This window comes from Osmerus eperlanus, chromosome 28 (assembly GCF_963692335.1).
Source record: "Osmerus eperlanus chromosome 28, fOsmEpe2.1, whole genome shotgun sequence".
Classification (NCBI taxonomy): Eukaryota; Metazoa; Chordata; class Actinopteri; order Osmeriformes; family Osmeridae; genus Osmerus; species Osmerus eperlanus.
Genome location: NC_085045.1, coordinates 2,388,292 through 2,412,775, shown reverse-complemented (window position 1 = coordinate 2,412,775; position 24,484 = coordinate 2,388,292). Strand labels below are relative to the sequence as shown.

The 24,484-nt window shown below is 52.0% G+C and overlaps 2 protein-coding genes across 4 annotated transcripts; one reads left to right on the top strand and one right to left on the bottom strand.

Moving 5' to 3' along the window:
- Positions 1–54: 54 nt before the first annotated feature.
- gak (cyclin G associated kinase) lies at positions 55–18,801 on the bottom strand. The gene is made up of 28 exons (XM_062454181.1): positions 18,439–18,801; positions 16,663–16,724; positions 16,481–16,540; positions 16,213–16,327; positions 15,955–16,097; positions 15,521–15,646; positions 14,907–14,996; positions 14,661–14,796; positions 14,454–14,566; positions 12,788–12,863; positions 9,809–9,932; positions 8,422–8,471; positions 8,033–8,181; positions 7,764–7,886; positions 7,462–7,595; positions 6,587–6,781; positions 6,284–6,401; positions 6,117–6,196; positions 5,815–6,008; positions 5,399–5,554; positions 4,686–5,081; positions 4,394–4,555; positions 4,118–4,246; positions 3,799–3,885; positions 3,195–3,431; positions 2,821–2,969; positions 2,536–2,712; positions 55–2,413 (listed from the first exon to the last, which is right to left on the bottom strand). Exons 1-28 carry the CDS (start codon positions 18,578–18,580, stop codon positions 2,312–2,314), a joined length of 3,825 nt encoding a protein of 1,274 aa, XP_062310165.1. The 5' UTR covers positions 18,581–18,801; the 3' UTR covers positions 55–2,311.
- Positions 18,802–18,803: 2 nt separating this feature from the next.
- On the top strand, positions 18,804–24,351 carry wdr31 (WD repeat domain 31). Of its 3 annotated transcripts, none has more exons than XM_062454185.1 (10): positions 18,804–18,825; positions 20,185–20,333; positions 20,593–20,725; positions 21,187–21,261; positions 21,479–21,623; positions 21,844–21,944; positions 22,280–22,347; positions 22,512–22,689; positions 23,092–23,254; positions 23,398–24,351. In XM_062454185.1, exons 2-10 carry the CDS (start codon positions 20,287–20,289, stop codon positions 23,559–23,561), a joined length of 1,074 nt encoding a protein of 357 aa, XP_062310169.1. In that variant the 5' UTR covers positions 18,804–18,825; positions 20,185–20,286; the 3' UTR covers positions 23,562–24,351. The 3 variants fall into 3 exon arrangements, with proteins under 3 accessions (XP_062310169.1, XP_062310166.1, XP_062310170.1); XM_062454182.1 differs by lacking the exon at positions 18,804–18,825 and adding an exon at positions 19,333–19,673; XM_062454186.1 differs by lacking the exon at positions 18,804–18,825 and adding an exon at positions 19,334–19,673 and having other exon boundaries at positions 22,512–22,653.
- The last annotated feature ends 133 nt before the right edge of the window (positions 24,352–24,484 follow it).

The window sequence follows — 24,484 nt, the reverse complement described above, 5'->3', positions numbered from 1 at the left end:
CTCCCAGTCCCTTGACTGTCAGTGCACCGCGACAAACCACAACAGTACACGTACTCATGATTGTATTTTAATGGTCAAATGGCATATCAGAAAATACAAAAACTAAAGGAATAAAAGAAACACTTTTTTGGAAACTTAAAGACAGTGATCCTCACCTGGGAGGAAAGTCAAAAAGCATCATAAACATCAGAAGATTAAGCGGTTATTGTCGTTCCTATCAACTCCATACAATGGTTGAACATTCTTTTATTCCACTCCTGGGTCTGCGTCACACTAAACCACTCCGCTTTGTCACAGAAACTCCTTCCATAGCCGGATTTCCCATCTTTTCATTTTACAATCGCACTCCCCCAAAATTCGACATTAATCCTGGAACCATTAGTGAAATGCAAGCCGATGACGATGCATACGAAGGGGGGGATCGTTACTGAGTCGTGAGACGTTAATGTGTATGTACAAATTCCTCACGGAAGCACTCATTCCAGAAGTCACTGCAAAAGCAACACTGGCCATGAGACAGGCCAGACAACACAGAGGTTCATCACCGCAGTGACAGTAAACTCAGTCCAGCAAGTGTTTCCTCCTAGTAACTCCAAGGGGTTGGGAAGTTCAACAGGCATCACGACAGACCTGGGATCGTCATTTAACGTTAGTAGTCTTTAGTTGGGTGCCTTGTTGCGAGGGACAGATGTCCCTTCAACTAGAGGCGCCCACTGACATGAGAACGTCACCATTTAAGGCCTCATTCCTTTCGTGTTTCCTGCTCTGGGTTTCGTAACATCATACAAGGCGGCCAAAATCATACGTTGGTCCGAGATCATTTTTATTCTTAAAGATGGAAATCTACATTCATATCATTCATAGGAAGGTTGAGTAAATTTGGTTCGGTGAGCTCTAGCTTTTCTGCTAGCATGATTCAGAAACGTGACAGCGCCTCAACATCCTCATCCGGCTCAAGGTCAAGCAGAAAGTCAGGAACAGAAACCCTGGCTGAGGAAAGGAACGTTCTAGAAGGAAACAAGACTTAAAACACACATCCCAACAGCCAACATAATACATTGTAAGACTGGAATGACGTTAGCGAGGCAGAAGAACGAATTGTGACAACTAAACCATATCCCTCCAGCATATTCAAGACATTCAGTTCATATATTACTGTAGTTTATTAGGTTCTGCTGATTAAATGTCATGAATACCTATGGTAACCCCAAATAATAAATAAGAAAATAGGATTTGATTGGTCGGTGAGGTAAAAAGTACATCTTAAAAAAAGGACAAATATAATAGAAAAAGCTGGAAAGGGAGAGAGACACAAACAAACATCAGCTTTAGACATTATGAGACGTTACAGCAGAATTAGGAAAACAAAAACACAAAGAAGGGCTTATGACTGGAAAAAGGAAGCCATGATGTTGTTCTAGCGTGGACACACACACACACACACCCGCATTCATATTTCACTCCAATCTTCATCATAGTGGACCATCACTTCCTTGTTCAAACCAGAGGAGACGCCTCACAGTAAAAACACCTTGAGCAAAGAGAGAGAAGCCCTTCTTCTAGGCTACTTCCCTGTGACCCTCCCCCCGGCAGCCAATCAGCTGCCTGGTGAGGGGCAGGAGCTGTCAGAGACCAGCCAATCAGCCGTAAGCAAGGCGCTCGCGGTGGGGGTCGAACAATACAGAGAGGCGGCGACTCATTGGTAAATTGTGAATCTGTGACACAGTCGATAAAGCAACAATGAGCGTTAGCCCCGCCTATTTGAGCATTAGCCCCGCCTATTGGAGGGGAGTGGGAAGCAGGTGAACCAATGGTGAAGCAGTAGTACATCCGATGTATTTTCGCAGGACTTTAGTAGTGGTGATGGGGCTGGTGGTGGTGGTGGTGGTAGCAGTAACTTCAGGTATACGTCCTCACAGACGCTGGGGGAAGGCGGAGCCTCCCAGAGATGGGAGGAGCCTGCAGCTTCAGCCATCTTGTCTCCCCAGTGATTGTCTCTTTCATCCCATCCATCATCCTCTGCCATCCAGCCATCCCTCTTTTTCTGGTTTTCCCACCCTAGCCTCCCCCCCTCCCCCTCCCCGAGACAGGCAGAGTCCCTCAGCAGGCCGATGGTGATGGACTGAAGGGGAGAAAGAAGGGAGGATGGAGAGAGAAGGGAGGAGGAGGGAGATAAGAAAGGAGGGAGGGTGGCCCCCTCTCTCTCAACAGTGGAGATGGGGGCGGGGGGGCTGGACCTCTCGGAGGCCTGGTGCCCCCTAGGGCCCAATGTGGGCACTGTCCAGTCTGCCAGTCGGCCAGTCTGTCTCTGCTAGAAGAGAGCCTTGGACCCCTGGTTCTCAAACTCTGACCAGGCGTCGTTCAGCTCCATGAAGATCATCTTAGCGTAGTGCTCGTACGGCTGGCCTGTCGCCTGCGGGAGAGAGGGCCGTTACAGAGGTGGAGAGGGAAGGACGAGCTCACACACACACACACAGGAGCGCTCGCTCACACTCACACACACTCTCACTGTCACACACTCACACCCTCCCTCACCTTGTCTGGGTGGACCACCAGGACAGCCTTCCTGTAGGCCTTCTTGACCTGGTCGGGGTGGACGAGGTCGGCCATGCCCACGGGCCTCCAGCGCATCTCCCCCTCCCAGAGGACCGTCTGCAGCGTGGACAGCAGCGCTCGGATGTTCCTCTCCTTCCCCTCGATCCAGTCCAGGATCTGGACCGCAACCACAGGGAAGACTCACTCAGTCCTTCACTCCTAGCAGCATCCAGTCTCTCTGTCTGGTGTGTGTGTGGTCTGTCTGTTGTGTGTGTGTGTGTGTACCTGTAGCTTGAGGGGGTCCATGTCTCTGGAGATCTCCTGCCTCCTCATCTCAGCGATGGTCCTGGGACCAGCCCTGTCTGCTCTGCAGGAGAAGCCCTGGGTGGACAGCAGGTCCCCAAAGTCATCCTCCTTCACCTTGGGTTTGGGACCTGACACACACACACACACACACACCACACACACACACACACACACACACACACACACACACACACACACACACACACACACACACACACACACACACCACAGACAGTACACACACACAGAAGTAGAAAGGGAGCGTTATATTAGAGGAGAAGCAGCTGAAATGAAGACTTGTCAGTCTGTCTGTGTAACATCAGCTGGACGTCAGACTGGGTTAACCGTCTCACCGAAGCCTGGTCCCCGGACGCCCCTCTCCTCCCGCCCCCCGATCACACTGAAGCTGAGGTTGTAGTTGGGCTTGGCCGGGGGCACGGGCTTGGAGGGCTGGGGCTTGGTGGCAGCGTTCGGGGGCATCCAGGGTTTGTTCTGTCCTGCCGCCGGCCGACCAGCCGGCCAGGCGGCGGCGGAGGAGGAGGAAGAAGAGGAGGGGCCTGGCTTAGGGACAAAGCTGCCACTGGACGAGCCTGGAGGGCAGAGGTCACAGGAGAGATGTGATTGGTTCATCCCGAGGGCAGAGGGTGGAACTTCAAGGAAGTCAACTCTCCTCTCTCCCATCTGTCTGTTCCTACCTGGTATGATGTGTGTGTGTGAGTGAGTGTGTGTGTACCTGGTATGATGTGTGTGTGTGTGTGAGTGAGTGAGTGTGTGTGTACCTGGTATGATGTGTGTGTGTGTGTGCGTGAGTGAGTGTGTGTGTACCTGGTATGATGTGTGTGTGTGTGTGTGTGTGTGTGTACCTGGTATGATGTGTGTGTGTGTGTGAGTGAGTGAGTGTGTGTGTGTGTACCTGGTATGATGTGTGTGAGTGCGTGAGCGAGTGTGTGTGTGTACCTGGTATCGTGGTCCCCAAGTTCCCCAGGTCTGCAAACGGGTCGAAGCTCTGAGACTTGGTCTTGGAGAATGAGGCGGTCGCCGGCGCTGAACACAGAAACATGCCCTCAGGTTTTGTATAGGCTGGTTTGGTGTGTGTGTGTGTACCTGTGTAGGCGCGGTTTGGTGTGTGTGTGTGTACCTGTGTAGGCTGGTTTGGTGTGTGTGTGTGTGTGTACCTGTGTAGGCTGGTTTGGTGTGTGTGTGTGTACCTGTGTAGGCTGGTTTGGTGTGTGTGTGTGTGTGTACCTGTGTAGGCTGGTTTGGTGTGTGTGTGTACCTGTGTAGGCTGGTTTGGAGCTGGAGGCCAGGCCAGTGCTGCCCCCTGCTGACCAGCTGTCCCAGCCTCCCAGCAGGTCTGGCTGGCTGGCAGAGGACGTCATCTTGGGGGGATCACTCACCAACTTATCTGGCAACACACATACACACACACGTTTAATGGAGATATGGTTGACTGAGGGGGGTTACCTGAACACTTGAATTTCTTTTGGGGTCAATAAAACGAACAGAATGTGCACGAGCCACGAAAAGTGTGTGTGTGTGTGTGTGGTCTTACTGAGGTTGAAGAGGCTGGAGTTGGAGGAGGGCGGAGCGTTGCTGGCGGAGGTGAAGGAGGTAGTGCTGTCTGAACCCAACAGATCTCCAAACAGGTCTGGTCCGGTCTGCCGAGCCGCCCCGTCAGAGCTCACGCCGAAGGGGTCGAACAGGTCGTTCATGGCTGAGGGGGAGAGGGAGGGAGAGATGAAGCGAGACATTAGCATTCACTAAAAGGTCAGCTGGGATATCCTCCTCTCTCTGTTTCTATCACCGCGGGTCTCCAGGTCTCACAGGGGGGGTGAGTCTCTTACGTTTGGGCTTGGCAGGCGCCGAGGGGGGGGCGGTGAAGAACAGGTCCTCCTGCCCCCCTCCCTCGCCGGGGGAGAACAGGTCGGTCAGCAGGTCGCTGTTACTGGAGGCCGCCTTCATGCCCCCCCCCAGATCCAGCGGGGGCATGGGGGCGGGGCCCGCCGGGTCAGAGTTCAGCCCCAGCAGGTCGGCCGTGTCGAAGGGCGGGGCGTCGGCGGGGGGGTCGGCGGTCTGGAACTCGGCGCTGAAGAGCGTCTCGCTGGCGTCACGGGACAGCGGCTCGCCGCCGGGGGCGCAGTACGAGTAAGACTCCGCGTCCGATTGGTCGCTCAGATCGTCCTGGTCGTCCATGGTCCCGCCCCCTTGGCTGTCCGATGCATCCTGGTGACTGCTCCCATCTGGAATCAAGACAAATGTAAGCACAGGGCTGGACACTGACAGGAAGCAGGAAGCTCTGACAGGAAGGACGTCACCAGCATTACAGGAAGTGACTCAGCATTACAGGAAGTGACTCAGCATGACAGGAAGTGACTCGGCATGACAGGAAGCGACTCAGCATGACAGGAAGTGACTCGGCATGACAGGAAGTGCCTCAGCATTACAGGAAGTGACTCAGCATTACCAGTAGGTAACACAGACGTTCTCTTCCGACACTACTCCAGCTGACAGATTTACACAGGTCGAAACAGTGTGATGTTGACGCTGTGTGCCGTACCGTCCCAGTCGAGGGTCTGGAAGAAGTTGTTGGCGTTGGTGTCTGTGCTCTGGGGCGACTCGGCCTCGGTGGAGCCCTCTGGTGTCTGGGCGGTCTGGGGGCTCTCGGCGTCGTAGAAGGCTGAGGAGCCTGGCTGTCTGGGCAGCTCTGGTTTACCTGGGGATGGATGACGATGACACACTTTAAACCATCGTACAAGACCCATACTAAAGTTACTATTCATTACATACAGCCAGCTGGAGCGCTGTACTATTCATATTTTATGGGGAATTGCATGTTTTCATCTGCATTCACAGGCCCAATACACAAGAAACTAAAAACACAAGAAACTACAAACACAAGAAACTACAAAACACAAGAAACTACAAACACAACATGCGGCTCCGTGTCTGACTACGGTACCCATGAGCACCCACCAAACTTAGCGAGGATCTCCTGCTGCTCGTCCCTGGAGGAGAAGAGGATCTTGGGGTTGAGGCCCTTTGTGAGGAAGGTGTCCCAGGGTGGGGGCCGCGTGCTGGCCCTGTCCCTGGGGTCCACCTCGATGTCCAGGTTGACCTGGAACAGGTCTGGGTACTTCTCCTGGATGTCACACGCGTCCAGGTCGTACCTGGGAGGAGATGGGGACACGATGCTGCAGTCATATGTGCATTTAGCTAACAAAGCTACGCTTTGAGGTGAGGGGGGTGGGGGTGTTGAGGGGACGGGGGTGTCTTACTTGGCGAACTTGACGGTGGTGGCGTTCCTGGGGACGAAGCCTGTGTGGAACTGGATCTGGAACATCTTCATGGAGGCCATCTGGAGGAAACACATGACTGTTCCATCACACACGCAGGGGCTCCTATGCTCCTGGTCGTGTGTGAGTCTGTGTGTGTGCGTGTGTACCTTGGCCTGCAGGCGGCCCCCCAGCGTGGAGCGGGCGTGGTAGATGACCACCAGCACGTCTCCCTGCACCGTCACGTTGAGGGGGATCTCAGCACGGCCGTCCTCCATCCTGAAGTCCCTGAGGAGAGACGGACCACTGACCTCACACACTGCATGCGTCTGTGTGTGTGTGTCTGAGACAGTGTGTGTGTGTCTGAGACAGTGTGTGTGTGTGTGTCTGAGACAGTGTGTGTGTGTGTGTGTGTGTCTGAGACAGTGTGTGTGTGTGTGTGTCTGAGACTTGTGTGTGTGTGTGAGACCTACTTCATCTTGTCGTACTCCTGGGAGGTGGTGGTGACGCGCTCATCTCCCACGTAGACCTCGCAGAATGGCCGACAGCCGCTGCGCTGCTTGTTGAACAGCGGCACGGGCGTCATGACGATGGAGTGGATCATTATGGGCTTGCTGTGGGGGATGATGGGCTCCTCGGCCATCATGTCACACATGTACTCTATGTACCTGTCAACCAATCAGAGAGCAAGACACACACCCTCGGGATCAGATCAGGACAGAGTCAAGCAGTCAGACATGCCTTACCTCTGGAGACTGAGACAGGAAGCCAGAGAGAGAGGGAGACAGAGAGACAGGGAGACAGAGAGACAGGGAGACAGGGAGACAGAGAGACAGGGAGACAGAGAGAGAGGGAGAGAGGGAGACAGAGAGACAGGGAGACAGAGAGACAGGGAGACAGAGAGACAGACACAGGGAGACAGGGAGACAGGGAGACAGAGAGACAGACAGACAGAGAGACAGGGAGACAGACACAGGGAGACAGACAGACAGACAGACAGACAGAGAGAGAGACAGACAGAGAGAGAGACAGGGAGACAGACAGGGAGACAGACAGACAGGGAGACAGACAGACAGGGAGACAGACAGAGAGACAGGGAGACAGAGAGACAGGGAGACAGGGAGACAGAGAGACAGGGAGACAGAGAGAGAGGGAGAGAGGGAGACAGGGAGACAGAGAGACAGGGAGACAGGGAGACAGAGAGACAGGGAGACAGACACAGGGAGACAGACAGACAGACAGAGAGACAGGGAGACAGACAGGGAGACAGACAGGGAGACAGACAGACAGGGAGACAGACAGACAGGGAGACAGACAGAGAGACAGACAGAGGGTGAGAGGGTCCTACCTCTTGTGTGAGGCAGAGATGCCGGGCGGGCAGCGCTTCATGCTGAACATGTAGACGGCTGCCTCGGCTGTGGTGAACAGACGGCAGAAGCACAGGAAGGAGCACACAGCCACCGCCGAGGCTGCACGTCCATCCTGCAGGGGGGGAGGGTTAGAGAACACCCCTCACCTGTGTGTGTGTTGTGTCTGCCTGTCTGTGTGTGTGTGTGTGCGTGTGTGAGTGACCGTGTGTGTGTGTGTGTGTGTGTGTGAGTGACCGTGTGTGTGTGTGTGAGTGACCGTGTGTGTGTGTTGTATCCTCACCAGGCAGTGCACTATACAGATGTTTCTCTGGTCCTGTTTCAACCACACGTGCATGTTTTTACACACACTGTACAGGCTGCGCAGGTTAGGGGCCCGTCTGGCCTGCCAGCCACACTCTGAAACCTGCACACACACACACACACACACACATATACACAGGTTAGGAGACAACACAAAATCAAAATGACATTCAACTGTAATGCAGTGACTCGTCCACCAGGGGGTGGCAGACTACACAGGAATGAGGGGTCAGGGGTCAGGGCGCTGACCCTGTTGTGGAAGCGGGAGGGCCTGTAGGAGCGCTTGGTCAGGTTGTAGACAGCGTAGTGACCGGCGTGGCGAGAGTCCAGGAACAGACGCACGTCCTCAATGTTGTTCTTAATGGCCGACTCCACCCCTTCAGCAGGGAAGGACATGACTGGACACACACACACACACAAAAAGATGTACACACACACACACACACACACACAAACCGACAACCACATGCACACACACAAGGCCAGGAACAAAAAAAAATCTCAATGAAAAAACTGTCAAAGAGACAGCTTTAATCCACAATTTCAGTCCACTCAAACAATGTCTTGTGTCATGTGACTTGTATATTGAATACTGAACATATATAGCGCACAAACACAGTAAAATGCAGAGTGTGTACCTGCTATCCTGGAGGTGATGTAGGAGAGATCCAGGTCTCCTTTGGCATAGCTGAGACAGACAGAGACAGGCAGACAGTCAGGCAGACAGTCAGACAGACAGTCAGACAGACAGTCAGACAGACAGTCAGACAGACAGTCAGGATCACACGCCACACAGGAGACAACTGAACACAGCGTGCTGCTTCTGAGGAACCATCTAGCTACGTGACGATAACATACACATCCAACAGAGCCTCGTCTACAAGCTCGGCAGGTTATGGTGCGGGGAGGCTCTCTGCAAGGTGCACACCACATCCACACGCCCACATCCACACGCCCACATCCACACGCCCACATCCACACATCCACATCCACACATCCACATCCACACACCCACCCATATCCACACACATCCACACACACCACATCCACACGCCCACATCCACATCCACACACCCACCCACATCCACACACCCACCCACATCCACACACCCACCCACATCCACACACCCACCCACATCCACACACCCACCCACATCCACACACCCACCCACATCCACACACCCACATCCACACACCCACATCCAAACACCCACACACAACCTGTCATCCATTGATCTGTTGGAGGAGGTGAATGGACAGGAAACCACAGGGCTGTGTCTGGGGGTCTACTGTGAGGCAGACGGGGGGAGGAGGGGGGACTCTGAGGGGTTACAGGAGGCAGGATGACAGCGGGTTAGAGACACTGGGGCCTGGGGAGGGAGGACATGATGGTGGACGGAGAGATGGAGGGGTGGAGGGACGGAGAGATGGAGGGGTGGAGGGACGGAGAGATGGACGGGTGGAGGGATGGAAAGATGGAGAGATGGAGGGGTGGAGGGACGGAGAGATGGATAGATGGAGGAATGGAGGGGTGGAGGAATGGTCATTGGGATGGAAAGATGGAGGGATGGTGGAAGGAGGGATGAAGGGAAGGTTGGATGGAGGGTGGGTGGGTGGTTTAGTAGGCAGCGGGGTGCTAAGGGACCAAACCCCAAGATCTACTATGCGGTCTCCAGCAGCTAGGATACTGTGCTGTTAGGGCCAGTAAGCTGTGGTTATGGACACAGCAGCATGATGGCTGGGCAGCTGGGACACACAGACACACACACACGATGCGGGCACACGGAGGGCAACACTGCCCCATATTTACCTGGGCGTGCTACAGGGTGGAGTTTAGACAGAGGGACCATGAGGGGCATAGAATGAACAATAAACAAAATACAAAACAAAAGGTCAAACCAACAAATGAACAAAACTGAAAACAAACCACAATGTATGGGAATGGACGGACACAATACAAGGGAGCCCACCTGTCCTGTCTTAAGTGTGTGTGTGAGTGTGTGTGTGTGTGCGTGTGTGACTGACCTGGCCACTGATTGGATGACCTTAGAGGAGGTGTCTTTGATGTTGGTCAGGAAACGTTCCGTGCCTCCCTTCAGAATGTCCAGGAAGCCGCCTGCCGATAGGTCAGAATCTGTGCCACAGACCCCTGAGAATCAAGGGAAAACATGGCGTTTACAAAAAAACATACAGACTACAACAGACTGTGTCCAGTCTATTAGCCTGTTAGTGCTAGTTCTCTTAGCCTAGCCTGTAAGGTTGGCTAATGCTACTATTAGCCTAGCTAGCATAATAAATAGTGCTAGCTCTCTTAGCTTAGCCTGTAAGGTAGTATAACCAACTACTTTTAGCCTACATGGTAGGTTTGGGCTAGTTAGCCTAGCGTGCGTAGCCGGCAGGTGTGAGTGAGTCTCCACCACCGACAACCCTGCAGCCACCAGATGGCTGGCTGGCCGAGGGACAATCCTCTTAACAGACGAACACACCACCAGACCACGAGAGGGTGTGTGTGTACGCGCCTCACACAACATTGAATACAAATCAACTACTATCACATATCACCCATTCAGTCTCTACTCCGATCACACCAGTAGGTGACAGGGGACTGGTCAGGTGGGACTAAGAGGGTGAGAGCTCCACCAATCAGAGAGCAGCAGGTGCCCAGACCCCGCCCTTCTCCTACGGAGCTCTCAGGAGTACAGGCAAGAAGCTTCTGGAAGACTGGAGGCTGAACAATAGAGGCTAGAGACTGGAGGCTGAACAAGATAGGCTAGAGACTGGAGGCTGAACAAGAGAGGCTAGAGACTGGAGGCTGAACAAGAGAGGCTAGAGACTGGAGGCTGAACAATAGAGGCTAGAGACTGGAGGCTGAACAAGAGAGGCTAGAGACTGGAGGCTGAACAAGAGAGGCAGAGCCCCCCTGCCCTGCATGTTTTAGATGTTTCCCTCTTCCAACAAACCTGATTCAAATCTCATATACAAATGCAAATCAGGTGTGTTGCAAGAGGGAAACATCTAAAACATGCAAGGCAGTGGGTTCTGAGGACCAGGTTTGAGAAAGGCTGGCCTAGAGGCTTGAAGATCGTGACTAGAGTCTACCATAGAGGTTAAGGCCTTGTAGGTGATATGGGATTCAGATGTAATCAGGCCTCAACCTTCAGATCACCCTGGATAGTCTTTTGACTACCAACCTGCCAGGGGGTTATTGTGTGTGTGTGTTTGTGGGCGGGCTTTAGGCTAGGACGGTGGAGGGCTAACCAGATTACGGCGTGCGTGACAGGGAGTGCGGTCGCCAGTTGCTCAGACAGCCATCAGTCCTCGTTAGTGTCCCACAGGGGACGCGAGTGGCGATAGCCAGACCCCTTCAGGCCTGCTGCTGGAGAGCCCTCCCTGCAGCCAGACCTCTGCAGGCCTGCTGCTGGAGAGCCCTCCCTGCAGCCAGACCTCTGCAGGCCTGCTGCTGGAGAGCCCTCCCTGCAGCCAGACCCCTTCAGGCCTGCTGCTGGAGAGCCCTCCCTGCAGCCAGACCTCTGCAGGCCTGCTGCTGGAGAGCCGTCCCTGCAGCCAGACCTCTGCAGGCCTGCTGCTGGAGAGCCCTCCCTGCAGCCAGACCCCTTCAGGCCTGCTGCTGGAGAGCCCTTCCTGCAGCCAGACCCCTTCAGGCCTGCTGCTGGAGAGCCCTCCCTGCAGCCAGACCTCTGCAGGCCTGCTGCTGGAGAGCCCTCCCTGCAGCCAGACCTCTGCAGGCCTGCTGCTGGAGAGCCCTCCCTGCAGCCAGACCCCTTCAGGCCTGCTGCTGGAGAGCCCTCCCTGCAGCCAGACCCCTTCAGGCCTGCTGCTGGAGAGCCCTCCCTGCAGCCAGACCTCTGCAGGCCTGCTGCTGGAGAGCCCTCCCTGCAGCCAGACCTCTGCAGGCCTGCTGCTGGAGAGCCCTCCCTGCAGCCAGACCCCTTCAGGCCTGCTGCTGGAGAGCCCTCCCTGCAGCCAGACCCCTTCAGGCCTGCTGCTGGAGAGCCCTCCCTGCAGCCAGACCCCTTCAGGCCTGCTGCTGGAGAGCCCTCCCTGCAGCCAGACCTCTGCAGGCCTGCTGCTGGAGAGCCCTCCCTGCAGCCAGACCCCTTCAGGCCTGCTGCTGGAGAGCCCTCCCTGCAGCCAGACCTCTGCAGGCTGGCTGGGCTGCAGGGGGAGCAGGGCTGTGGCCACAGGTCTGTCTGGACGACTATCACTTCCATCACCATGTCACTGCTCACAGTCTGAGATCATGGGGGGCTGGGTCTCTAAAGCAGTACTGGCCAGGGCTGGATACTACCTGAGAGGCGTGAAGGGGAGGCGTGAAGGTGAGGCGTAAAGGTGAGGCGTGAAGGGGAGGCGTGAAGGGGAGGCGTGAAGGTGAGGCGTGAAGGGGAGGCGTGAAGGGGAGGCGTGAAGGGGAGGCGTGAAGGTGAGGCGTGAAGGGGAGGCGTGAAGGGGAGGCGTGAAGGGGAGGCGTGAAGGGGAGGCGTGAAGGGGAGGCGTGTACAACATGTGTTTTCCATGTTGACTGGGTGAGCCTACACACAAACAGAAGACCGCAGTTCTCCACTAAAAGACATTAGGGGTCAGTGTCACTGAGGTAAACACTGGAAAACCTGACAGAGGCTCACACACACACACAATAAGTGACGGGTAGAAAACACAGACAAAAGGGTATTGAAACCACGAGAGAGAAGACAGAGAGACACAGAGAGAGAGAGAGACACAGAGAGAGAGAGAGAGAGAGAGAGAGAGAGAGAGAGAGAGAGAGAGAGAGAGAGAGAGAGAGAGAGAGAGAGAGAGAGAGAGAGATAAAGACCCAGGCAGAGACAGAGCTGAACTCAGACATACACTACAGACGCATTTTCTCACTGTATTTCACAATCTCACACACACACATAAATAGTGAGCCACACACACACAGACACACACACACAGACACACACACACAGACACACACACACAGAGAGAGACAGACAGACAGCTTCTCACCTGCGTTGTGGATGTTCTGGATCTGGGTGGGCGGCTGGGCTCCGTTGTTCCCGAAGCCTCCGTTCTGCTCCAGTAGCTGCAGACATTCATAACCATCATGAACCGGCCGCCAGCAGGAGTAGGAACTCAACAGACTCATGCCAACACGCACGGTCAACAAGCAGCCAGGTCAACAACAACAACAACAAGAGGAGGAGGTCTGAGAGGAGCGCAGCCTGGTTACATGTCCTGCAGGCTGGCAGTCGGATAGAGAGCTTCACCAGGGCTGCCTGCCTTCCCAGGAAGAGAGAGACACAGAGAGAGAGAGACAGAGAAAGAGACAGAGAAAGAGAGAGGGAGGCAGCGAAGGAGTGGGAGGGGGGAGGAGTAAGCTCCTTAGCCCAGAGAGAAACCTGCTTAACCCAGATCATCCGGACCCAAATCTGCCCTCAAGCAGACCCTGAGGCTACCCCCAACCATACCTCCTACCACTAGTAATACTACCACTACTACTAATACTACCACTACTACTAATACTACCACTACTAATACTACCACTTCTAATAATACTACCACTAGTAATACTACCACTACTACTAATACTACCACTACTAATACTACCACTACTAATAATACTACCACTAGTAATACTACCACTACTACTAATAATACCACTACTAATACTACCACTACTACTAATAATACCACTACTAATACTACCACTAGTAATACTACCACTACTACTAATACTACCACTAGTAATACTACCACTACTACTAATAATACCACTACTAATACTACCACTACTACTACTACTGCAAAAACTACCACTACTAATACTACTACTTCAAATACTGCTACTACTACTAGAGTATCAATACTACTGCTATAGCTATAGCCAGACCCTGTGAGAATCAGTGCCACAGCCCATAGACACTGCTCCGCTACTAATGGAGCATTAATACTTCTAGGATATTACTATTACTTTCAAACTACTTTATATTATAACTACTACATTATAACTACTTCAGACTATAAGTCTTAGAAATCTCCCCGTTTGTGCCCAGTCTAATGCAGTTTCTCTCTTTCTTTCTTTCTTTCTCTCCCTCTCGTTTGATGTCGCACTCTGGCACATTCTTATTTTTCTCTTTATTTCTCCCCGCCCTTCTCTTTTCTTCTTCTTCTCTCTTTCTCTCTCTCTCTGTCTCTGTGTGTCTCTCACGTGACATCAGATGCTGCAGGCAGCTGTAGAGAGGAGGGGGGGGGCGGGTTGGGAAGAGACCTTCCTTTGTGGCCTGGGGGGGGGGGGGCGGCGGGGCAGCGGAAGGGGGCAGGCAGCCAATTGGGACTCTCAATAGCTCTTCACAGACTGGGTGCCTCTGGGACAGATGTGTCCCTGTGTGTCTCCACGTCGCTGGGAGGGTGAACCCCTGCTTCTCCACGAGACTGACCCAAGACTCCCTGCACTTCCACAGCTCTGCTAAGAGTCTATAGAAACCCAGATCTCCTCTGGGTCACAACCCTGCATAGGGGCAAACATCCCTACACCCCGTCCTCCCTCTCAACCCCAAACACAGGCGAAAACCCTGGATTACTGTGGACCTGTGGAGGGGCAAACACGGTGAAAGGGGCCTCTAAGCGAAGGCTGTTTGTGATTGGGGCGGGGAGGGGCGTGTGTCGGCGTCACCTCTGTGATTGGAGACTTGGGGTTGGCATTGCGGGCGGCCGCCACTTCCTGCAGCTGGTTCACCAGCTCTGTGATGCCCAGACGCTCCTCTGGGTTGATCTTCAGCATGGAGCCTGGACATACACACACAAACACACACAGGTTAATGCAAAGTCACACAGGCTGTTCGGGACGAGAGAGGATGAGTTTGGGATGAGAGCTACGTACGGATGAGGTCGTGGTAGACGGTGTACTTGGTGTCGTTCTGGGGGATGGCGTACTTCCCGTTAACGATCTGCAGCTTGGCGCCCTCCTCGAACGGGTGCTGCTTAAAACACAGCAGGTACAGGATACAGCCCAGCGCCTGGACGGACACACACACACACAGCTTACTAAACAGTGCTGAGGTTTTGCGGGGCACCAGACACCCCTGGCCCCACACAGATCTCCAGCCCGTGTGGCTCTCAGTCTTACCCAGATATCCTGTTTCTCGTTGATGGGGAAGTTGGAGTAGAGGTCAATCATCTCTGGAGTCCTGTAGGCTGGCGTGGTGTTTCTGGTGATCTGGACACACAGGGCGGGGTCAGGGGGTCAGGAGGTCATGGGTACACGGGGGTTGATAATGTTGTTTAGCTCAGCACCCAACAATCTCAACCATAACCGAGCGCTGGATGTTCAGATAACGTGCTTCCGCAGACCGGCGGAGATCGCCTGGTCCCTGAGGAGTCTTGAGGAGAGCCAGAGGGCTGTAATTGGATTAACCCTCAGAGGACCAGGAAGAAGCTGACTAGCCCAGGGGAATGTCATCAGACAGAAGAGCTCTAACTCTCTAGCCTGTCTGCCTGGGTCTACTACTCTGAATACAATCCTTACATCCACATCAGTTCACAACCATTACCATTAAAGTTAACAACAACTTCTCTCTGTTTTACATCAAGAAGAGTTGAATAAGAGCACAATTCAGGGGTAAGTTAGATTTCAGTGGCTGTTTATGGCTGGGGGTGGAGGGCAGGGTGGAGATGGAAGGAGGAGATGGAAGGAGGAGATGATGGAGATGGAAGGAGGAGATGGAGGAGAGGAGAACAGACCTCGTCCTCTACCATGGACCTCTTCTGGGCCGACCAGCTGTAGTCTGGGTAGTGGGCCAGCGTGGTGGCGCTGCCAAAGTCACACAACTTGATGGTCCCCTGGTGGCTGATCAGCAGGTTCTCGATCTGAAAACACACACCCGATGAGGTCACTTAACTGTATCTGTCACAAATTTGTAGGGCTGACTTCTCTGTCTCAAGCCCCAATATGTCCAACTACGCATGACTCAACAATAAACTCAAGAAACAGTGTTTGGGTGTGTGTGTGTGACAGAGACGGGGCAAAAAAGTATGTGTGTGTCTCTTAATAAAGCTCATCAGCTATTTAGACCATCACCCTGGAATGAAACAAAGACCCCCAGGCCAGACTGTCGCCTGGCAACAGGCTGATACCAGCTCCTGGAGAGGGAGGTGACTCAGAAGTCGGTACCGACCTTGAGGTCTCTGTGGATGATAGGAGGTTTCTGTTTATGCATGTGCTGCACGGCACGACAGGACTGGTAGAAGATCTTCAGCACTGTGTCACATGACATCGGTCCCTTCTGCTCCACCCTTTTGATGAAGTCGACCAGCTGACCTGAGAGACAGGAAGAGGAAGAGACTGACTATCCACCTATCAGCAGGAGAGGAGAGGGGAGGGGAGGGGGGAGGAGGAGAGGAGAGAGGAGAGGAGGAGAGGAGAGAGGAGGTACCTTTACAGAGCTCTGTGAGGATGAGGAACTCTGCCTGGCCCGTGTCAGACTCTTCCTTACTGATGGACGCTGCTGAGCAGAACTGGACCACGTTAGGATGACCGGACAGCTTTTTCTGAAGAGGGCGAAGGTCAAAGAACCAACCTGTGCTGCTCCACCATTGGCTACAAGGACTCAATTACCCAAGAAATCAACACACCCATCGGTGTCCTAGATACAACCAGTGAGAAACAGGACGTGGTGACCCCTGCAGTCGAATGAAGGATACCATGAAGCAGACCTCCTGGATGATGTCCTTGTTCTTCTCCTCTTCGTTAGACAGTAGTCTCTGCAAACACACTTACCTGTCAGCTTTTGTTGAACAGACTTATGGGCAAACATACAATTCAGACAGGTCAGGTGAGTTTGGGCATGGCATGGTGTAAAGGAAGGGTCAGGGGGCAGGCTTACCTTGAGGGCATAGTCTTTACTGGTGCTTATGTCTTGGGCCTCATATACAAATGCAAATCCACCTGCAGATGTGGGAGAGGATAGGGGGGAGTGAAGGAGACAACACTGATATCAACTTCCTGTCTCCGGAGGAAGAAATGTTGTAATACTTCCTCTGCATCTTTTTGAAATCAGATAAAAGTTGCACTGCTAACCCTGTTAAAATCCCAAACAATGACAATTAGTCAACCTGAATATTGATGCGGAATACTTTGTTCTCAATAACTAATAAGGGTGAGGTCTGAAGATATGCTAAATTAAAGGGTGGATGTTCCATCGATGGCATACCACCACTCTACATCGATCATATTAAGAGCGTTTGTATTTTTCCTCCGTTTTCCTGTCTGCACACAAGCCGACTCTCCTTGAACCCCTTAGTGGTGACAATGTCCTGATTTCTCTGCCAAACAAAGATATTGTTTAATCCTGCTGCACCAGCCTGTCCTTTTTTCGCTATGCACAGAGCCGCTTTCATTTCTGCGATGCTGGAAAAGAGGATCTAATCCAGACAGAAAAACGGAGATCTGACATAAACACGGAAAACAATGGGGGGGTAGTTTTTTTAGAGATTAATATCGATAGTCCAAATTGTGTGTGAGTAATAGATTTTTGTATTTTTTTTATTAACAGATGTACCATTTAAAATAGAATACATTTAGCCAAACAAGTTAAGCAATGTGTTAGTCATAGCTAACCGAATACCGGAAGAAACAGGGATCTGAAAATAGTAAAACAAATCTAACAAAACGGGGCTTTAAACTGTTTCTTAAACCGTGTAGGACAGCCCCCACAACTCCAATTGATGTATAATGGAGAGGCAAGCTCTTATCTAAACTCAAACACACTTCCACCCTTGGATTGTGCTGTGCCATTTCCAGACTGAGTGTTGAAACAGTCCCCTTTCCCTTCCCTCAAAACCCAGACAAAGTGCGAACCCTTTTTGCCAGCGCAGAGAAAGTGGCAAACACAGACTTCACTGCCGCATCAGGTATCACATGTCACACACACAGTGTGTGCAGAAAAGAGTCCGGTGAGATCAATGTCGGCAGCAGTCAACCTAATCTAGGGCAAGGTAGTCATGGTAACTTGTAAATCAACTACCAGACATGTATGTCAAGGAAGGTAGGCTAACATTCAATTCTGATTCTTTCCGCATTCGCGAGGAAGGATTCAAGACAAACCAGGATAACTGACTGCTGACGGTAGCATGAGCACAGCTCTCTGACATTGATCCACCTCAGCCACCGAAGAGCAACTGTGTTCATGAGTCCATAAACATGCATCTAGCATGCTGATGTGTAGACCACAATGTGTAGACCACAATATTGTGGTCAGCATGCTAGATGCATGCCCCAGCCCAGGTGACAGGGATGAATTGGTATCCCAGGCACACCGGCAATACTTAAATGCTGTTCTCATCTCATCTCATCTCCACAATTCAGTTTCTCTACAGACCACAACGATAACTCATGCGGATGTTAAATTCCTTCTTTTTGTTAACCAAAACATGCAAGCAAATAGGCTACTAACGTTGTTTTAGCGTATACTATAGCATTACATGCTTCCCCCAAAACGGGAGTGCTGGCTGTATCAGGTTGAGCTTGTACGTGTGAGTACGTAGCAAGCCAAATCTAGCTAACATTGTTAGCCAGCTAGCATGTTGTGCTAACCAACAGACATGACAGCTGTCATTCAGTGACAACAAACACAAATTCTCACGGCTGATCAAAACCTCACCTTCGGCTATGACTCTTCTGATTCTGAGTTTCATGTCACCGAGCTCCACAATTTGTCCAACGAAGTCATTATGGTCCCGACACGCACCTCCGGAGGAACCGGGCCCAGCTAGGAAATCAAGAGCTGACTGGAAGAGGGACATTTTGTCCTGCGTCTCCCGTAAAGCTCACAGAGCTTTATCCAGATCTTACTGAGTAAATATTTTGATCACAATAGTGTTTAAAATCTTACTATGATTTCCTCGAGGATAACTAAGTCTGTGGGTACTAATTGTTCGATTCCTTTCGCTAGGCAAACATTCCGTTCCTACCAGTCTACACAGAGACCGTCGCTGCCGCCGGAGTTACTTCCGTGAGATTCTGACGTCACGAACATTTCAGCAGACAGGTGAATGGTTGCAGAAAATCTAAGAAAACCAGTTTCTCGTTATTTTAAAATGTTCTATATGAATTATACAAGACGAAAATCAATAATTTGCATTTTTTGTAAAATACGGAATGTTGAGATTACGAATCCCCCTAACACAAGGCCATAGATATCTAAGATATACTTGTGTGTTTCATAAATTACATGGACATCAGTGTCACCTGTAAACATTACTTATACATTTGTCACCTACAAACATCTACACAGGTTGAAAACCAAGGAGTATAATAAAATGGGAAGCTAAACTGAGCAAAACATACGGCCGCCACTTATACAGGTGGTTTACATGGTACATTTTTGTTGTTATGAATGCAACCAGACTTTTGAATAGTGTGTCGTGTCGTGTGTGTGTGTGTGTGTGTGTGTGTGTGCGTGCGTGTGTGTGTGTGTGTGTGTGTACGTGTGTGCGTTTGTATGCGTGTGTGCGTGTTTGTTTGACAGAGTGGTTGCTCCTCCCTCTCTGTGTGTCATGTGACCTAATTCCACCTAGTTACAGAGAAAGCGTCGCTAAGGAAAGTGAATGAGGAGAGCCATGGATTCGCAGCAAGAAGATTGTTTACTACTTCTTAAAGGACACCAAAACTTTATGAATACAGAAAGTGATTTAACTTGCTAAAAACAGGTTATGGCAACTGACATAATTCGGTCATTCAGGATTTTGCAGTGTTGCGACGTCGTTCTCTGGCTTGCTTATTCATCCATCGTAGCATGAAAGAGATAAAACAAGATTAGTTAGCTAGCATGTTGCCCGCTAGCTAACGCTAGCAAACCGACGGCGTACATTTCTATACCGAGGCGCTAGGGACAAGGTAATTTTGCTCATGTCTATTCATCTCAGAGTCTCAATATGTTTAGCGGTAGCTGTCTGAGTTACGCTTTCAGAAAAGTGTGTGAGGGCTGTCATGTTAGCTAGTGGAGCTAGTGCTTAGTAGAGGAGGTGCCGCTATTGTAGCCTGTTTCTATGTCATCGTCTCAGTAATGCGATGTGGCACTAATGAAGGATAATAGGATCAAGCTCCTTTCCTACTTTCCAGCCTACAGCAGTGCCTCCAGTCCTCTCTCTCTCTCTCTCTCTCTCTCTCTCTCTCTCTCTCTCTCTCTCTCTCTCTCTCTCTCTCTCTCTCTCTCTCTCTCTCTGTCGTCCCTTACGGTTTACATAATCATTTGGCTCCTGGTGTTTTTAAACCCTTACACAAGGCTTGAATGTTCTAACAGTGTTGTTGGTAAACCCACTGCGCTCCAGTTTTAATGAGATCACAGTGTGCCGAGGCTCGTTAGATTCGGGTGCTCTATTGTAACTCGCTGCCGTTGTATTCTCAGCAGGGCGAGACAGAGGAACAGGGCTTCCCTGTTCTGCTCTGTAGGGCGGCTGCCTGACGGACATACCAGCCTTCACAGCAGAAAGACTGGACACATCTGAACATGGGTAAACTTCAAAGCAAATTCAGACGACGGTCTGACATGTACAGGTAAGACAGCTGATTCTGTAGTTTCAGTTTACATGGGCCTGCATCACAGTTGAGTATGTCAGTTATATCTCTAAGTCTTGTCTGCTGGGCCTGCATCACAGTTGAGGATGTCAGTTATATCTCTAAGTCTTGTCTGCTGTATCTTGGACAATGCTCACAAAGTGACCAGCATTTCTAATAGTCACGGTTTTTCTGACTGTCGTTTGCCTGAGAGAAGAGAGGTGTGTTGCTTAACTGTGTGTGTGTGTGTACTGAGCAGGACGTCCAGGGGTGACGCAGCAGAGATTGCTTCCAGCAGTCAGGTGGTCCAGCATGACCCCGCCCACTCTGGCTCCATCAACTGTGTTACCTGCCTGACACCAGACCTGTGTGTGTCTGGAGGGAGTGACCAGGTGAGTGTGTGTGTGTGTCTGGAGGGAGTGACCAGGTGTGTGTGTCTGGAGGAAGGGAGTAACCAGGTGTGTGTGTTTGTCTGGAGGAAGGGAGTGACCAGGTGTGTGTGTTTGTCTGGAGGAAGGGAGTGACCAGGTGTGTGTGTTTGTCTGGAGGAAGGGAGTGACCAGGTGTGTGTGTTTGTCGGGAGGAAGGGAGTGACCAGGTGTGTGTGTTTGTCTGGAGGAAGGGAGTGACCAGGTGTGTGTGTTTGTCTGGAGGAAGGGAGTGACCAGGTGTGTGTGTTTGTCTGGAGGAAGGGAGTGACCAGGTGTGTGTGTTTGTCTAGAGGAAGGGAGTGACCAGGTGTGTGTGTTTGTCTGGAGGAAGGGAGTGACCAGGTGTGTGTGTTTGTCTGGAGGAAGGGAGTGACCAGGTGATTGTGTGTTGCTGTCTTATGCCTCTGTGTGTGTCCCTGCAGGCTGTGGTGGTCTATGACTGGAGAGGAGGCAGGCTGTGTCAGTCTTATCAGGGCCACAACAGAGAAGTCACCAAGGTAGGACCTGTTAAAGAGGCTCTGTAAATAACACCTCACATACATGAGTCTATGTGAGGATATGTGTGTGTAACTTAAACGTCTGCTAAAAAAGCGTGAATAAAATGTAAACATGTAATGGAATCCTCTTCATCTCCTCCTCCTCCTCCTCCTCCTCCTCCTCCTCCTCCTCCTCCTCCTCCTCCTCCTCCTCCTCCTCCTCCTCCTCGCCCCACAGGTGGTGTGCTTCCCAGGTAGCACCTGGATCTTCAGCGCATCGCGGGACAAGTCTGTGCTCATGTGGGACATCAACCAAGGGGACGAGCCCATACAGGAGTTCTGTGGTCATGAGCTGGTGGTCAATGGTGTGGCGGTCAGCCCTGGTAGGAAGCCGGACTCTGACCATCCACTATGTCGTTCTTATCTTTGATCTCCTGCTGTACTTAATGCACCACATGTAGGCTTATGTCACTTTGGATAATAGCGTCAGCTAAAGGAATTAAATGTAATGTAAATGGTGGTTTCTTTAAAACCCTGTGGACGGTTTTCACCATGACATCATACCTTGTACAGTATTGACTATCGCCTTTGTGTTTCCTGTAGATGGGACCAAGTTATGCACCGGTTCCCGTGACAACACCATGTGCCTCTGGGATATCGAGTCTGGGGAGTGTGAACAGAGGAACACCATCTCTAGAAACCTGGTAGGCCCCTCTCTGTCTCTCTATGTCTCTATGTCTCTCTATCTCTCTATCTCTCTTTCTCTGTCTATCTATGTCTATGTCTCTCTATCTCTCTATGTCTCTCTCTCTATGTCTATATGTCTCTCTATCTCTCTCTATGTCTCTCTATGTCTCTCTAACTATCTCTCTGTCGCTATCTCTCTCTGTCTCTCTTTCTGTCTCTCTCTCTGCCTCTCTCTCTGTTTCCATCTATCTCTCTCTCCCTCTTTCCATCAGGCCCCCCCAACCCCCCTCTGCCTCCACACACACATTCATTAACTCTCTCTCTCTGTCCACTTGTCTCTCGCCCTCTCCAGGTGACTCATGTGTGCTGGGTTCCTGGAAGCTCCTCCATAGTCCAGACATCTGAGGACAAGACAATCAGGTAGGCATGGTAACCCACAACTACTGGTCGGGTGGTGGACCACACACAGACTATCATCTGTGTGTGGTCACGGTCCAAAGAGTACCCTCCCAGTAACTGTGTGTGGGTGCGGCCGTATGTGTGTGTGTGTGTTCGTACATGCGGCCGTGTGTGTGTGTGTGCAGGGTGTGGGACAGTAGGTCGTGGCAAGTGACCAACACGTTCCCGGCAAAGCAGTACATCCAGACCCACTGTGACATCAGCTCCAACGGCCACTACCTGCTGTCCAGCAGCAACGGCTTCGGAGGCCAGGGCTGCGAAGCCACGGTGAGGCCAGGGCGAGGCCAGGGCTGTGAGGCCACGGTGAGCCCAGGGCGAGGCGAGGGCTGTGAGGCCAGGGCTGTGAGGCCAGGGCTTTTAGGCCACAGTGAGGCCAGGGCTGTGAGGTCACAGCGAGGCCAGGGCTGTGAGGTCATGGCGAGGCCAGGGCTGTGAGGTCAAAGCTGTCCCACAGAGAGCCTCTCACATGCTCCCGTCTCGCTGCAACACCACAACAATCCTTCCTGCCAGCCTCACACTCGGCTGTTGGAGCGCCTGTGTGGTGCGAGGTCCAGGGGCCAACAGAATGGCCCCTGGACCTCGGCTTTAGTTACGCAACCTGTCTCACACCCAGGAAGTACCACTAAGCTAGTCAGTCAGCCGGGGCGGGTGAGAAGTGTGTTAACTAATGAGGCTGTGCGTGTGTGTGTGTGTGCGTGTGTGTAGCTGTGGGACCTCCGTCAGCCTGGCTGTAAGGTGGTGGAGTACAGGGGTCACCTCCAGACCACAGCCTGCTGTGTGTTCCTGCCCCAGAGCCCCTCCGGACCCCCCATGGTGGCCTCCTCCTCGCACGACAGCTCCGTCAAGATCTGGGACCAGAACACTGCAGGTGACAAACACGCACACACAAACACATATACACACATGCACCAACATACACTCACACACACGCATGCAAGCACACACACTTTCTCATGCGCATCTTTTCCCCTCCTCTTCCCCTGACAACCGTGTCTTCCTGTGTGTCCCCAGCCTGTCTAGGGACCCTGATCCTGGACGGGGCTGGCCCTCTGGTCTCCCTGGCGACGTGTGACCCTGCCAACCTGATCTGTGCCAGCTTCAACACAGGCCTGCACCTGCTGCAGCTTGGGCAGGGGGGTGGAGACATCAGCCTGACCGAGGTGGCGCGCTTCTGACCCCACGCGCCGAACGACGACGTCGCCGTGGTTATCTGGGGGTGCACTGAGACCTCCCTGCCTATGGATGGACCACAGACACCCCCCCCCCCCCCCCCTGTGGAGAGGGGAGGAGGCCTTTAGAAAGAGGTCCTCACTCTGAGGCCACCTTCCCTTGGTGGGGTTTGAAGGCTGCAGCGTAGCAGACAGGACGGAGGGAGAACCGAAGGGACGTTCCGGAACACTGAGTCATTCTGGAACTTCCTGGTCTTCTCAGAACAGTAGAGGGGGGCCCAGTGTCTGGGTGACGGAGGAGTAGTGGAGCTGTGCTAGGCTAGGCTGCTAGCTACCTGGCTTATGGTGTTTGCTTAAGGTAGCACTTAGCGGTCAGTAGACTTATGTGACTGTAGAAGAAGGTAAACGTCTCGCTAATTTCTGACATTATGATTAAAAAAATGATTGGACAGTTGTTTCGGACCAGTGGACTCAAGAATAAGGACTTCCTACTTGTCCATTGATCCTGTTGCAGCAACAGACTGTCTGAAGCTCTGCTCTGCCACCTACTGGACTGAACCAAACCAAAGAAATTATGAGGCTGGTAGTTCATAACAATTTGTGGATCATTGGATCCTTTAGACATTGATGTTCAAAACATGTCAACTGTATTTTATATTTTTAAATTGTTAATTAACAAAAACCAACTAGGAGACTTTATAACCAGGCTCTTGCTTTGGAGGAACATAGCATTGGGTCTTTATTTTGATAGAAAAATGTGAGTTTATATTTGGTAAAATAAAGATGTAAATCTCCATACCTTGTCTGTGTCATAACTCCGTCGCCCATCGTGAACACAGCAGGTCTCAATAAGGACCCGAGGAGATCAGAGCAGAAAAACAGTCAAACAGCAGAGAGTTGACTCGTGAAGGATACCGTCGTACGTCTCC

Bases quoted from the DNA above. Each gene is read 5' to 3' on its own strand.
- wdr31 (XM_062454185.1), top strand. From the start codon at position 20,287: ATGGGTAAACTTCAAAGCAAATTCAGACGACGGTCTGACATGTACAG. The intron at 20,726-21,186 runs GTGAGTGTGTGT...GTGTCCCTGCAG, and splicing joins TGTCTGGAGGGAGTGACCAG to GCTGTGGTGGTCTATGACTG. The intron at 22,690-23,091 runs GTGAGCCCAGGG...GCGTGTGTGTAG, and splicing joins GCCAGGGCTGTGAGGCCACG to CTGTGGGACCTCCGTCAGCC.
- gak (XM_062454181.1), bottom strand. From the start codon at position 18,580: ATGTCCCTCTTCCAGTCAGCTCTTGATTTCCTAGCTGGGCCCGGTTCC. The intron at 4,247-4,393 runs GTAAGACCACAC...GTGTGTTGCCAG, and splicing joins CTCCAGCCTCTTCAACCTCA to ATAAGTTGGTGAGTGATCCC. The intron at 2,414-2,535 runs GTGAGGGAGGGT...TCTCTCCCGCAG, and splicing joins TGGTGGTCCACCCAGACAAG to GCGACAGGCCAGCCGTACGA.